Raw genomic sequence first — 14,420 nt, 5'->3', positions numbered from 1 at the left:
CAATCACTTTTCCTCTCGGAATTGTCCCATTAAAGCATTCCCAAACAAAACGATGAACATAATATATTCTTAACATTTGACCATTTTTTCTAACCAGACATTTCATATATCCATTACAACTTTTATCACCCTTTGATGGTATTTTATTATCAACATTTATGATACTTCCATCATCAGAAGCGGCATACAAATCATAAACTGGATGTATTGAATAATTTTTATCAGATATTTTTATACCTTGTTGACTCGGTTTAATTATACCACGACTCATTATAATATATAATAGTAACATTTCTTTAAACCATGTTAACTGGAAATAGAGTTAAGCCATAAAAAATCTGCTTAAAAATAAAATTTATGTATTATTATAATGATGATTGTATTACTATTAGATCCGATCATGAATGAATTTCATTATCATATGATCAGAGGGTTGCTTAATTTAATTGAGCAATTTTATAATGGCCATATGCATAACTATTCATACCATCATTGTGAATATACCTTTTGTCATCAAAACATGATAATGAAACTTTGTTTAGTGAAAAACTCTTGAGGATATGCAAATCACTTCTGATTGTTTTCATGTTATGATACATTTGCTCGTTGTTGAATAATATATTTTTGTAATCCTCATGTTTAATGACTTTTTTGATTATGCTTTTAGCAATTCCTTTAGCAGTTTTATTGTTGGTGCCATCATCTTTGTTGTATGAATACATTTTACTACGTAAACCGATGAATTCTATTATCGGTTTGCTAGCCGCTTCATCTTTAAACTTACCAATTACCTTTTTATTACTAGTATCATAAAATGGACTATCTACTGGATAATCACTGTTATCAAATTTATCTTTATCATTCCAAAAATCTTTGTAGGCATCTTCTGTTCGAATTTCATACGTTAGAGAATCAGTGTCTGTAAATAATAATTTCGCTCTATTGCCGTATGTCTCCTTAATATAATTATGATGAAAATCATATATTAGTGTTTTACTTATATCCAAAATACACATCCCAACATATGCTGGCCTGTTCAGGGTTAATGTCTCTTTGATCTTATGAATAGCCACAAGATTCTCATTGAAAATTTTACTGGATACAAATGTTGGTTTTGATGTTAATCGAACAAGTTTCTTTTCATCTGTAACTAACCTTACATCAACTCTTTTTCTGAGGTTTTCCATGGTTTTTCCAAATACACTATTACTCATCAGTTTGAAAAAATCTTTTTCAAAACTATTTTTTGCATTAGTTCTTTTAAGAGTGTTAAAATCTATGTATTGTTTCAACCATGGAGATTGATCGAATTCAAGTACTCTATGAACCTTGGTTATTTTCAAACCTAGATTATGGCGACCGCTTTTCTTTCGAAGAAGGGCGCGCGGAAACGACGATTACAAAGGCCAAAAGTCTAACATAATCCGTATCGGCGCTGTTTATTTTAAGTCACTAACTGAGATCAGGCGATCACCGAAAGGCAGAAAATCAACAAACATACATACAGCTTGAGGTAATCCTACTGTTGAACCACATACAAGACCGTCAAAGACTGTAAGGCTACTAATCTGCACGGGTTGCGTGAGAAATTACTGTCGCTTCGAGCGAAGCTAAAACCTAGTCAAGACGTTCAGCGACGTCTCTGCTCCACGTGGAGCTTTAACAGTCCCGTATGAAAAGACGTCATGACACGTGATGTGTCTCGTTGCGTAACGCAATGCCTAAACGGTTGAGAGGCCGTTACATGGCTCCCCCAGACATGGTAAAATGTATGAAATTACAGTAGACAAATATGAATAAAACTAAATGTTCTCAGAGTTCACTAAATAAATGTCTCTCTTCCTGAGAATTGTTCTGGCTCCCCGACGGGGTCGTACTCCGGTCATTAAGGTCTACTCCTAATCAACCGTTACTTCTGTCTTCTTCTTGTCGGTAAATCAGGATCAACTTGTGGATAGGTCTGTCAAATACCTTTCTGGTACCGGATCGAGTAACAAGCAGACGGACTTTACAAACCAGGCCATCATCGCTGGGCAAAACTTCGGTAACTTTCGCAAGTGGCCACTGGTTTCTGGGGCATGTTTCGTCACGGATCAGGACGACATCACCAACTTGACTGTTAGAGCTGCTTTCGTTCCATTTCTGGCGTTTTTGCTGCAGCATGCAATATTCTCGTTGCCAGCGACCCCAAAACTGTTCCGTCAGGTACTGCACTCTGCGCCACCGTTTCTTCGTGTAAAGATCTGGCCGCAAGAAGTTTCCTGGAGGTGGTAACACTACTTTAGCTTTAAAGGTGAGCAGGTGGTTCGGTGTGATTGGTTCAGGCGCATCTGGATCTGACAAATTGTCGATCGTAAGTGGGCGACTATTTACGATGTTTTCTGCTTCTGTGAACAGAGTTCGTAGAGCTTTATCATCTAATTGGTGGGCGTGGTCTAGCAAAAGGCTTGAGAGAACTGCACGTACGGTGCGAATAAGTCGCTCCCATATGCCGCCCATATGGGATGCAGTTGGCACGTTCATTCTGAACTCGATCAGATCGCAATCTTGTGTCAGGAGAAAGTTCTTAATTGCATCAGTATTGACTTCTTTCAAAGCAGCACTGAGCTCGTTTTTACCTCCCACAAAGCTTGTTCCTCTGTCGCATCTCAGTTCCCTAACCTTGCCTCTTCGGTTGACGAAGCGTCTGAGACCATTGATAAATGAATCTGTTTCCATTGTGTTTAACGTTTCCAAATAAATGGCTCGAGATGATAGGCATGTAAAGATTATACCCCAACGCTTTAGTTCTTTTCGACCCTCTTTGATGTACCAAGGGCCGAAAACATCCATGCCTGTATACGTGAAAGGCGGGGCAGGAGTAAGCCGTTCTTCAGGAAGGTTAGCCATCTTTTGGACTTGAGCAGATCCGCGTAACTTGCGGCAAGTAACACATCTCTGAAGCAGATAGGAGATAGAAGAACGACCATTGATTATCCAGTAACCGGCTTGGCGAAGTGCATTGTGGGTCATTCCACGGCCCTGGTGGTGCTGGTCTCTGCTGTGGTAGTATCTGATAAGGAGCTCCGTGATATGACTCTTTTTAGGGACGATAATTGGATGTTTCACTTCAAAGGCTAAGGCAGCTTTCTTGAGTCGACCCCCCACTCTGAGTAATCCTTTTTGGTCAAGAAAGGGATCCAGTCTGAAAAGTGAGCTTGTCTGTTTCAACTTTTCGTTTCTGACGCGGGCGCTGTTGCGGTTCTGGAACATGGGGTCACCCTCATTTAGCTTTTGGAGAACCAGGATCTCTTTCGCGAAGTAACGTAACTGCACTGACTTGAGAATTACTTCTTCTGCTAAGTGCATTTCTTCCACCGTTGGCGGGCCAGCTACTGGTCGTTTATTGTACTGCTTGTTAGGTCGAATCTTTTCAATCATTCTCTGGATAGAGACGATGCTTCTTTTCAGGCGGTCGAGCGCTGAAGAATGGTTGAAGCGTTCTAGTTCTAGAACTTTGGGGAAGAGTTTCTCTTCTTTCCACTTGGTAACTTCGTGGTTCGCAATGAGAGCCGTTGCTTTGCATTTCTTTACCTCTGGGTCTTCAGGATTCAAATCAGGAGCTGGGTCATGGTTCACCACCGACACTTGATTCTTCCAGAGGAAGTCGGGGCCTTTGAACCACAGTTCATTTTCCGAGAGTTGTTTGGCAGTTATGCCTCTTGAGGCAATATCAGCGGGGTTGTCAGAGCTGGAGACGTAAAGCCATTGTGTTGGATCTGAGCTGTCACGGATTTGCTGCACGCGGTTTGAGACATACGTATGGTAGCGTCTTGCTTCGTTGCGTATATAACCCAGAACGACAGAGGAGTCAGTATAAAACACCTTCACTAGATCGAAGTAGTTCAAATCTCTGCTAAGCATTGACGCCACATTGACTGAAATCACGGCTGCAGTGAGTTCACGACGTGGAATTGAAATAGACTTTAGCGGTGCTATTCTGGCTTTACCCATAAGGAGGCTGACATGTACTTGATTCGCATTGTTTACAAGGCGCAAATAGGTTACTTGGCCCAGGCCTAAGTCACTGGCGTTGGAGAAGCTATGCAGCTCTGTGGTGACCGGTTCACCAAAATCGCAGGGTTTGACACATCTTGGGATCTAGATATTCTCTAGAAGGGGTAACTCTGATCTCCACTTTTCCCATCGTGAATGAATGTGGTCTGGTACAGGATCATCCCAATCGATGCCGTCACGGCACAGTTCCTGGAGTAACTGTTTCCCCTCTAAAATCACTGGCGCCACAATGCCTAATGGATCGTACACTGAGCTTACGGATGATAGAATCCCTCGGCGAGTGAGAGGTTTGTCTTTAAGCTGAATACAGAATCCAATCGTGTCAGACTCTATGCACCAGTAGGTACCCAGTGAGCGTAGGACAGGCAGAATATCATGCCGGAGATCCAGATCCTTAAGGTCTTTCGAGCGATCTTCAACAGGTAGAGCTTCCAACACTGTCTTGCTATTACTTGCAAACTTGTGTAAGCGCACATTGACGGTTGCACACATGGCTTGAGTTTTCTTGATAACCTTGATGGCGTTTTCAGGCGTGTCAAAAGACTTTAGTCCATCGTCCACATAGAAATCATTTCGTAGGAAATTCGCTGCTTCTGGACCAAACTCTTGTCGCCCAGCTTCAGCTGTCATTCTTAGACCAAAGTTGGCAACGCCCGGCGAAGAGACAGCCCCAAATAGATGAACATTCATGCGATACTCAATGATTTGGCCATCCAGGTTGTTATCTTTGAACCACAGGAATCTCAGGTAGTCTCTGTGTTCAGGGTTTACGTAGAAACTATGGAACATCTTTTCTATGTCGCATGTCACTGCTACTTCTTCTTTCCGAAATCGTGACAGTACACCAATGAGAGCATTCATCATGTCTGGTCCTTGCAGGAGGAGTTTATTGAGAGACTGATTGTCGAAGACAGCACTGCAATCGAAGACTATCCGAATCTGGTCAGGTTTCTTCGGATGGTAGATGTCAAAATGCGGAAGAAACCAGACTTTGCCTGCTTCGGTCTTAAGTTCCTCTGATGGGACGGCACTGGCGTGATTTCTGTCGAAGAGGTTTTCCATAAATTCGGTGTAGTGGTTCCATAGTTCTCCATTTCTTAGGAACTTTCTCTTGATGCCTAGTAGTCTCTTCAAACATTGTTCACGATTATTTGGCAGAGAAACAGTATCTGTTTTGAAAGGCAACGGCATCTCCCAGTTTCCCAAATCATTTTTGTTTATGCCAGTAGTAAGGATTTCACTGAAGCGCTTGTCTTCTACGCTTTCACCTTTCTCAGTGCCTGGGATGTTTCGGGCATGATAGAGTTCACTATAATCCAACTGCATCATCTCTCTTATTTGCTGAGGCGAGGTAACGTCTTTAAGGTGCTGTCTTGTGGCAAAGGACACTATGGACTCTTCCTTGAAACGGTTGCTTGTTGGCACAGTGAAAACATTCTGAGGGTATTCACTTTGTACTGTGATGCGGTTTACTGAGGCACAGTTCAATGTTTCTTCTTCTTTGTCGACGCAAACTGGACCAATGATCGTCCAGCCGAACTTGTATTCTTCAGCCCAAGGTTCATTATCGCTGCCATAAATAATGCGCAGTGGCTGGAATGCTGAAGGAATGTTACGGCCAATTAATAAGCCTATCTCCACATTGGGACGGTAATGAATGTGACAGGCGATTTCTTCCAAATGCTTCCAAGATCTGGCTATTTCTGGTGTCGCAATGTCTCTTTGACTAGCTGGAATATTCTCTTGTGAATAAGCAAAAGGAATCTTGATGGACTTGTGACGATTTTCGGTGTCTTGGATTCGTAGACCATTGACTTTCTTGGTGCGGACACTGTTCAAGCCTGTGATCGTATTGATTTCAAGGTTCACTTCTTGGCCTTCGACCTTAAGCTTCTCGAGAAGGGGTTCAGTGATAAAGACATCTGTTGATTGATCGTCCAGCACTGCATAGGTGGGTACCTTTGCTGAGGGATTGTCTTGGTGGAAGACTTCGATCAGAACTATTCGAGCACAGGATCGCGCTGGCCGTCCTTGCCCGCAAACTTGAGAGCAGGCGGAGTTAGTTTGACTGGTGTCCTTTTTCTTATGTCTGGTCGGGTCATGCAGTATAGTGGCGTGCATCTGCTTGCAAATCTTACATTCCAACTTGTCTCTTTTGCAGTCCTTCGAGACATGTTCGTTGGAGGTGACACATTTTAGGCAGATCCTGTTTTTCAACAAGAAATCTTTGCGCTCCTCATAGCTCAGTTTCTGAAACTGTTCACAGTCATTCATAGCATGAGATTTCATCTTGTGATAGAAGCAATAAGTGTTAAGTTCTGCAGGGATGCTAGGTTCTGGTTTCTGAGCTTCAGTTGCAAAAACATTCGATGTTTGGTTGACTCGACTGGAGAGGTTACTTCATCATCAAGTTCTGTGCCACGGGTGCTGGTTAAAGCACTGCCTGCAGATCGTTTACGAGGTGTACGGTTGGAGTTCTTAGAGCGGTCTGACTGTGTTGAGCTGCTCGCTACTGAAGTGAGAGTGATCTGAGGAATATTTGTCCGTCCAGCATGATAACGTACTTCCTGCACAAAGTCTTTAAAGGAGGGGAAAGCATCTTTGCCATCGCTTTTCTGAAGCTTTAGCACCTTGTCTGACCACTTGTTCTTGAACCAAGCAGGAAGTTTTTCAACGAGGCTTTGGATCTGTGACGGGTAATTGAGAACTCTTAGGCCGCTCATGTGCTGACTTGCAATCTGAACTTGGTACAGAAAGTCACTAAATTCCTCTAAAGCAGCAGCGTCATATGGAGGAATCTTTGGCCAGTTCACCAATCTTTTCTCAAAACTGGTACTAATAATCGCAGGATGACCAAACCGTTCCTTGAGAATTGTACGTGCTTGCTTGTATGCGCTGTCTGGGTCTTGAACAAGGTACTGCAGTTGTTCGATAACCCTTTTGGCTTTACCATCCAGATATTGGTATAATAAGTGCAGTTTCTGCTGGGCTGTGATAGGTATTGAATCGATTAAGCTGTCGAACGCGTTCTCCCACAGGAAGAACTTTGTTTGGTCTTGCTCATCTCCCTTAAACACATCCGGTTTAGCCTGCGGTAGACGTTGTAGCTCTGTCAATCTGGTTAAAGTGTCACTGAAATCTAGCAGGTAATCTTGTGGTGGAAGGGTTTGAACTGGATCGGGTGATGGAATGAAAACTGGTGGATTTCCACAAAAGCCTCTTGAAGATGTGAGACCTGGTCTGTCCGTGTGGGGCGTGGCAAAGGTTGTTGGGACATTAGATCCAAAGCTAGCTCTCGTGTTTGTACTGGTATAGACCGTTTTGCATGAAGAGGACCTTGTGTACTGAGTTAGGGGAACCTGTGTTCCAAGGCTGAATCTAGTGTGTGTACTAGAATAAACTGTGTTACTGGTGGGAGACGTAAACATTGGTGAGACACTTGCAGTTGGAAATGCTTGAAAATTCTGCGGTACTGAAGGAACAACCTCTGGTGTTGACGTAAGCCCTTCATTATTTTCCCTCAGGAAGGCGGGTATAGGATCGTACTGTTTGGTTGGCAGCAAGGGAGATTGAAAATCGTCCGCTTTGTCCTCTTCTTCGACAGCTTTTTGGTACACGGCCTCTTGCGCTCGGACTTCTTCAAGTTTCTTTTGAATTTTTAGCTGTTCTAACTTTTTCTCTTGCTCTGCGATGACTGTTGAAAACTTCAGTTTCTCTTCCAAGGCCACTCTTTTAGCTCTTACATTTATCAGTGTGTCCCTGTGTGAACTTCCGCTTGATAGACTTGACTTTTGCGAGTGACGAGATTTTTGAGAGAAAACAGAGTCATTGTCCTCTCGAACCTTCTTAATTTCATTTGCAGCTGTAGCACGAATGGACTTCCATGTATCCAGCAAATAGGCTTGCTTTTCGGTAGCACGCTGAATCTCAGTTGGGTCATCTGAAAGCTATATCCACTCGCCAAATAATCGTAATGCATCATTTACTTCCTTTGTAACAACGGTGAATTTAGTTCTAATTTTACTTGTGTCTTGACCAGAGTTTACTAATTCTTCGAAGCTACTCAGTCTTGCGTGTAATTCGCGATCTTTGGATAACGCGGCGGTTTTCTTCAAGCCACTTTGATATTCCCGGCCTTTGGCCGTGAGAGTCCTGGACCTAGTGTTTTCTTCCGTAATGTCAGTAATTTTACTCGACGAAATTTCAATTATTTTTGGACGCGGCGACGCATCTTCCAACGAAATAAAAGGCACATCACTAACCTCTGTTCCTGTTAAGGCGACATTTTCTTTCGATGTTGTATTTGGCATGTCTCTAAGGTTGCTTGGTTTGATGACGAATTCATCTGGTGTTAGTCCGATTCCAGTGTCACTTTGTTGATCTTGGTAATGTTTTTGTGAATCCATGTTTTTTTATCCGTGAGGAATTTCCAGTCTTTGACTGTGGCGACCGCTTTTCTTTCGAAGAAGGGCGCGCGGAAACGACGATTACAAAGGCCAAAAGTCTAACATAATCCGTATCGGCGCTGTTTATTTTAAGTCACTAACTGAGATCAGGCGATCACCGAAAGGCAGAAAATCAACAAACATACATACAGCTTGAGGTAATCCTACTGTTGAACCACATACAAGACCGTCAAAGACTGTAAGGCTACTAATCTGCACGGGTTGCGTGAGAAATTACTGTCGCTTCAAGCGAAGCTAAAACCTAGTCAAGACGTTCAGCGACGTCTCTGCTCCACGTGGAGCTTTAACAGTCCCGTATGAAAAGACGTCATGACACGTGATGTGTCTCGTTGCGTAACGCAATGCCTAAACGGTTGAGAGGCCGTTACATAGATCAAAATATAAATTCAAATTTCTATAATGTAATACATAGTTCCGTTTTTCAGACGACGTTGGAATTAATTTATGAACTTGACCAATTGAAATATTATACTTTTCTTTTATCAACCTGCAATATTCTGATAACATATTCTCTTTCACGCATACTTGTTCTGGTGCCAGTGGAAAATCATTATGCATATCATGTAGTACGTTTGGATAATCTAAATCAACTTCTAATATTATTCCCTTCTTTGATTCTTTCTCATACTTCCTTATATCTAGCTCTTCAATCTGCTTCTCTGATAACCATTTGAAACCTCCTGTTGGAAGACATTGAGACATGGCCCATCCATATAAATTATTTGCGTCAAGATACATGATATAAGAAGATGGTTCTTTTTCATCATACTCTTTCATGTAGGGATTATTTGCCTTTCCATATCGATTAGCAATGTAACTGGTACCACCTCTTAGACCTTTTTCAATAAATTGGAACATATCAATATCAGCCATAAGTTCTAATTTGATACCAGCCATTTTCAACATAGCATCCCAACTCAAACCCGGACTTGTGAAATAATGACATGGATCTAACTTATAATATTCCAAACACGTTTTCCTAAAATTTTCAAAAACATCTGCTAATAAAAGTATATCACTATTCAAATAAAGATCATGATATACTCCCATATTTTCTATTTTAAAGGTTTTCCAAACTTTTTTTGCATGCTCATATTGCTTATCAGATATATGCTCATCATTTAATTGACTATAAAACTCTTCTTTTGATGGTAATTCAGTCATTTCAAACTTATCAAAACTATCCATGTAATCATATGGGTATACACCTTTCTTTGTCATCAGATTAAAATATTTATCCTTTTTGAAAAATTCTCTTGTAAATTTTAAAGCATCTTTCGGCAGATTATCAACTAGATTAGCAAGTGATTGACTCATAAACTGAAAACTGTCAATAAACACCAAACTATTTCCCAACATAACACCCATATATTTTTCCATGTTATTTGGAATGGCATTGACATTCATTTGACACTCCTCACCTTTTCAATTAACATATGTATGTTTTTTGACAATTTCACCTATCTGCTGCATTATAAAATGACTATCGTATCCTCTCAAGTTATGAAAAACCACAAGTATCTTGTCAGTAAGTTTAAACGACAAATTGCAATCTTGATGTGCTGAACCTCTAAATAATCCTGTGATATGACAATGGTCTCTGACTCTTATATCTTTGTCATTATACGATATACCACAAATATGACACTTATCAGCTTTTTGAAATTCTTCTTCATCAACATTAGTCATTTTCAATGGCTTGTTGAATTTGTATTTGATAATGCTTTTGCAGTAACGTACTTCTTCTAAGATTTTTTTCCAGAAATTTGTAAACAGCATTTTCACCTCTATAATATTGAACATCCTTGGAATACTTATCATCGTAACAACAAACACCTTTTATACCCATATCCACAATCTGTATGCTTTTGATAGGCATCTGTAAAAGATTTATCATTATTCCGTTGGCAACCATGTATCTTCTCTGTTAAAGCTTCAAAGTCAGCATATATTACAAATGGAGCAGGCAATTGCTTGTGGTAATGGTTATATTGTAAAATGTTGTTATCCATACTTGGCATTTTAATAGCTTGTTCTCCATTTATTGCAATACAGTTCTTTTTGTGGTTATCAAGCACCTCCTTTGTGCTAAAACATTGCAGACAATGCATGCAAAAATGTTTCTTATTTTTATGCAGGGTTTGGTTAAACATAAATCTATTAAAATCTTTGATGTAAACAAAATGTTTATTCTCATTTTCAGATATAAGCAATAATTCCATATGACCTTCAAACTTTTCTTTTGAGATAAAGAGTGGAAATGGTTGCTTATTCTCATAACCGAAAACATTGATATTGAATTAATTTTGTAATTCAATTTTATTAATCTGCTTGATGTCCACTGGAAATACAACTCCATCATAATTCAATTCACTAACATATTTTCGGTCAGATTTTTTAATGCGTTGTGGGTCTTTTTTCATTGGACATATATGTCTCACATGACACCATCTAAAACATTCATTGTCTTTATTTTGCAGATTAATTAATCCTTTATTTGAAGTTTGTAATTCAAATGGCAGTTTAATATATGATGAACCCTTTGTGGGTTCATATTTAACAATATTCAAATAATGATTGTTGATTGATTTGATGATCCATCCTGAACCCTCTGATATCCATTGAGCGATCTTATTCAAGATTTGTTCTGCAGTTAATTGCAGTGCTTCAGCAATTTCTGTTTGGTTGATTATCGTTTGAGCCTTACTGTTAAAATAAGCCGCTTTGGAAATAACTTTATCACCTGTTGTTTTCTCAAATGCTACTTTCAAAGTTTCAATAAACTTCAGACCTTTCATGGATTTTAATATGTTTTTAAAATAAAATCCTAGTTTCTGTCTTGTTTTTTGTAATTGAACTAATGGGTATTTTTCATCTATTATATTAACCTCATATGATTCAGTAAAACCTTTCAAAGCTTTATTCACTTGCTTTATTTTAGTTCGGGGAGGTGGAACTGGTGTAATAACATTTTCCTCATATTCTTTAACCATTTGCTTGACACTTCTACGTGGTGCTGGAATAGGACGTTCCATGATTTTAGTACGTGGTGCTGAAACTGATTTGTTTCGTTCGATTAATTTCTTATTCACGTCTATTAATTGCTTCACTTGTTTTGTTAATGCAGTGACATTTTCATTTTGCTTTAAAATGATTTGCAATAATTCAGATTTTGATAAATTTTCCATTGAATTATAAATATGATTAGATTTTTTTTCTGACAATTTCTCCATAATATATATACGCAACTTCTCTTTAAGCCTTTTTGGTTTTTCAAAATTTGCCAATTTTCAGAAAGGCTTTACAGATTGAATACTCCTCCCAATTATGGGGTTGTTGAAAAAACAAACGTTAATGACGCAAGAGTGCGGCGGCCATATTATTCAAAAATGGCTCTAGGATTTGGCGCAATTTTGGGGGTTTGACCTTGGGAAATATTCTTAAACCAGTTTTTACCGGTTTTTAACCAAAATGCGCTGATCCAGTTTGCTTAACGAATGCAATACTTTTGCTATTTGTGGGCTTGTTTTGGTTATGTTTTGGCTTGAAAACGGCTCTGAAATATGGCGCAATTTTATGGAAATGCGCTGGGACCCTCATATCCTATACTACTGATTTCCTACGTTTGGGGGTTAGTAATTCTTACGTTTGGGTGTTAGATTTCTTACGTTTGGAGGTTAGGAATTCTTACGTATAGGGGTTAGTTTTCTTACGTTTGGCAGTTAGTAATTCTTTTGTTTGGAGGTTAGGAATTGTTACGTTTGGGGATTAGTTTTCTTACGTTTGTTGTTCAGTAATTCTAACGTTTGAAGGTTAGTTTTCTTACGTTTGGGGGTTAGTAATTTTTTCGTTTGGGGGTTAGATTTCTTAAATTTAGGGGTTAGTTTACTTACGTTTTGGGGTTAGGAATTCTTACGTTTGGGGTTTGGTTTTCTTACGTTTAGGTGTTAGTAATTTTAACCTTTGGGGGTTAGATTTCTTACTTTTTGGGGTTAAGAATTCTTACGTTTGTGGGTTAGTTTTCTTACGTTCCTGGTTAGTAATTCCTACGTTTTACAGTTAGTTTTCTTACGTTTGGGGGTTAGATTTTTTACGTTTCGGGGTTAGTTTTGTTACGTTCGGGGGTTAGAAATTCTTACGTTTAGGGGTTAGAAATTCTTACGATTCGGGGGTAGTTTTCTTACGTTTAGGGGTTAGTTATTCTTACGTTTGGGGGTTAGTTTTCTTACGTTTGGCGGCTAGAACTTTTTACGTTTGGGGGTTTGATTCTTTACTTTTTTGGGGTTAGGAATTCTTACGTTTTTGGAATACTTTTCTTACGTTTAGGGGTTAGTAATTCTTACGTTTTAGTATAAGTTTTCTTACGTTTGCAAGTTAGTATATCTTACGTTTGGGGGTTAGAAATTCTTATGTTTGAGGGTTAGATTTTTTGCGTTTGGGGGTTAGGAATTCTTACGTTTGGGGGTTAGTTTTCTTACGTTTAAGGGTTATTAATTGCTACGTTTGAAGGTTAGAATTCATACCTGTGGGGGTCAGGAATTCTTACGTTTGGGGGTTAGTTTTCTTACATTTGGGGATTATGAATTGTTACGTTTTGGGGTTAGTTTTCTTACGTTTGGGAGTTAGTAATTCTTACGTTTAAGGGTTAGATTTCTTACGTTTGGGGGTTAGTTTTCTTTTGTTTTGGGGTTAGTGATTCTTACGTTTGGATGTTAGAGTTCTTACGTTTTGGGGTTGGTAAATCTTACGTTTGGGGGTTAGTAATTTTTACGTTTGGGGGTTGGATTTTTACGTTTGGGGGTTTGGAGTTCTTACGTTTAAGGGTTAGTTTTTATACGTTTGTTGGTGAGATTTTTACTTCGTTTTGGGGTTAGTATTCTTACTTTTGGGGGCTAGTAATTCTTACGTTTGCGGGGTAGTTTTCCTACGTTTAGGGGTCAGGAATTCTTACGTTTCGGGGTTAGTTTTCTTACGCTTGGGGGTTAGTAATTCATACGTTTGGGGGTTAGATTTCTTACGTCTGTGGGTTAGTAGTTCTTACGTTTGGGGGTTAGTTTTCTTATGTTTGGGGCTTAGTAATTCTTACGTTTTAAGGTTAGATATTTTACATTCGGGGGTTAGGAATTCGTACGTTTGAGGTTAGTTTTCTTATGTTTGGGGATTAAAACTTCTTATGTTTGTGGAATAGAGTTCTTAAGTTTGGGGGTTATTTTTTTTACGTTTGGGGGTTAGTAATTCTTGCGTTTTAGGGTTAAGAATTCTTACGTTTGGGGGTTAGGAATTCCTACGTTTGGGGGTTAGATTTCTTACGTTTGGGGGTTAGAAATTCTTACGTTTCGGGGGTAGTTTTCTGACGTTTAGGGGTTAGTTATTCTTACGTTTGGGGGTTACGAATTTTTACGTTTGCGGTTAGTTTTCTTACCTTTGGCGGCTAGAAATTTTTACGTTTGGGGGTTTGATTTTTTACTTTTTAGGGTTAGGAATTGTTACGTTTTTGGAATACTTTTCTTACGTTTAGGGGTTAGTAATTCTTATGTTCTAGGGTAAGTTTTCTTACGTTTGCGAGTTAGTATATCTTACTTTTGGGGGTTGTGATTTCTTTCGTTTGGGGGTTTGAAATTCTTACGTTAGGGAGTAGCTGAAAAAAGAGAGAACTGGGGCAAAAAACAAACTAGGCTTGGGATGTCTTAAAATCCCAAGGTCACGAAAAAAATAAAAATCCCAAGGTCATGAAAAAAATTCCAAAAAAATTCAAAGGGACTTTTCATCTGCTTACGCGGAAGCCGGTTAATGAGAAAAAATCAAATGGACTTTCCCTCGGCTTAAACTTCCGGTTATTAATGAGAAAAATTAATACTTAACTCCCTCTATAACTATTCCCCCTTTTTTATAGCATCA

At 39.3% G+C, this 14,420-nt stretch overlaps 2 protein-coding genes across 2 annotated transcripts; both read right to left on the bottom strand.

Annotated features, from left to right (window-relative positions):
* Positions 1–1,902: 1,902 nt before the first annotated feature.
* LOC146466642 (uncharacterized) lies at positions 1,903–3,993 on the bottom strand. The gene has a single exon (XM_085126984.1). It carries the CDS (start codon positions 3,991–3,993, stop codon positions 1,903–1,905), a length of 2,091 nt encoding a protein of 696 aa, XP_084983110.1.
* A 147-nt stretch (positions 3,994–4,140) lies between these two features.
* LOC146466641 (uncharacterized) lies at positions 4,141–6,345 on the bottom strand. Its single transcript, XM_085126983.1, has one exon. The coding sequence runs from the start codon at positions 6,343–6,345 to the stop codon at positions 4,141–4,143; it is 2,205 nt and encodes a 734-aa protein (XP_084983109.1).
* Between the last annotated feature and the right edge of the window lie 8,075 nt (positions 6,346–14,420).

The sequence above is a fragment of the Pavona decussata genome, unplaced genomic scaffold (genome assembly GCF_977016875.1).
Source record: "Pavona decussata unplaced genomic scaffold, jaPavDecu1.1 SCAFFOLD_142, whole genome shotgun sequence".
Lineage (NCBI taxonomy): Eukaryota > Metazoa > Cnidaria > Anthozoa > Scleractinia > Agariciidae > Pavona > Pavona decussata.
This window is presented reverse-complemented; position numbering and strand designations above follow the sequence as displayed.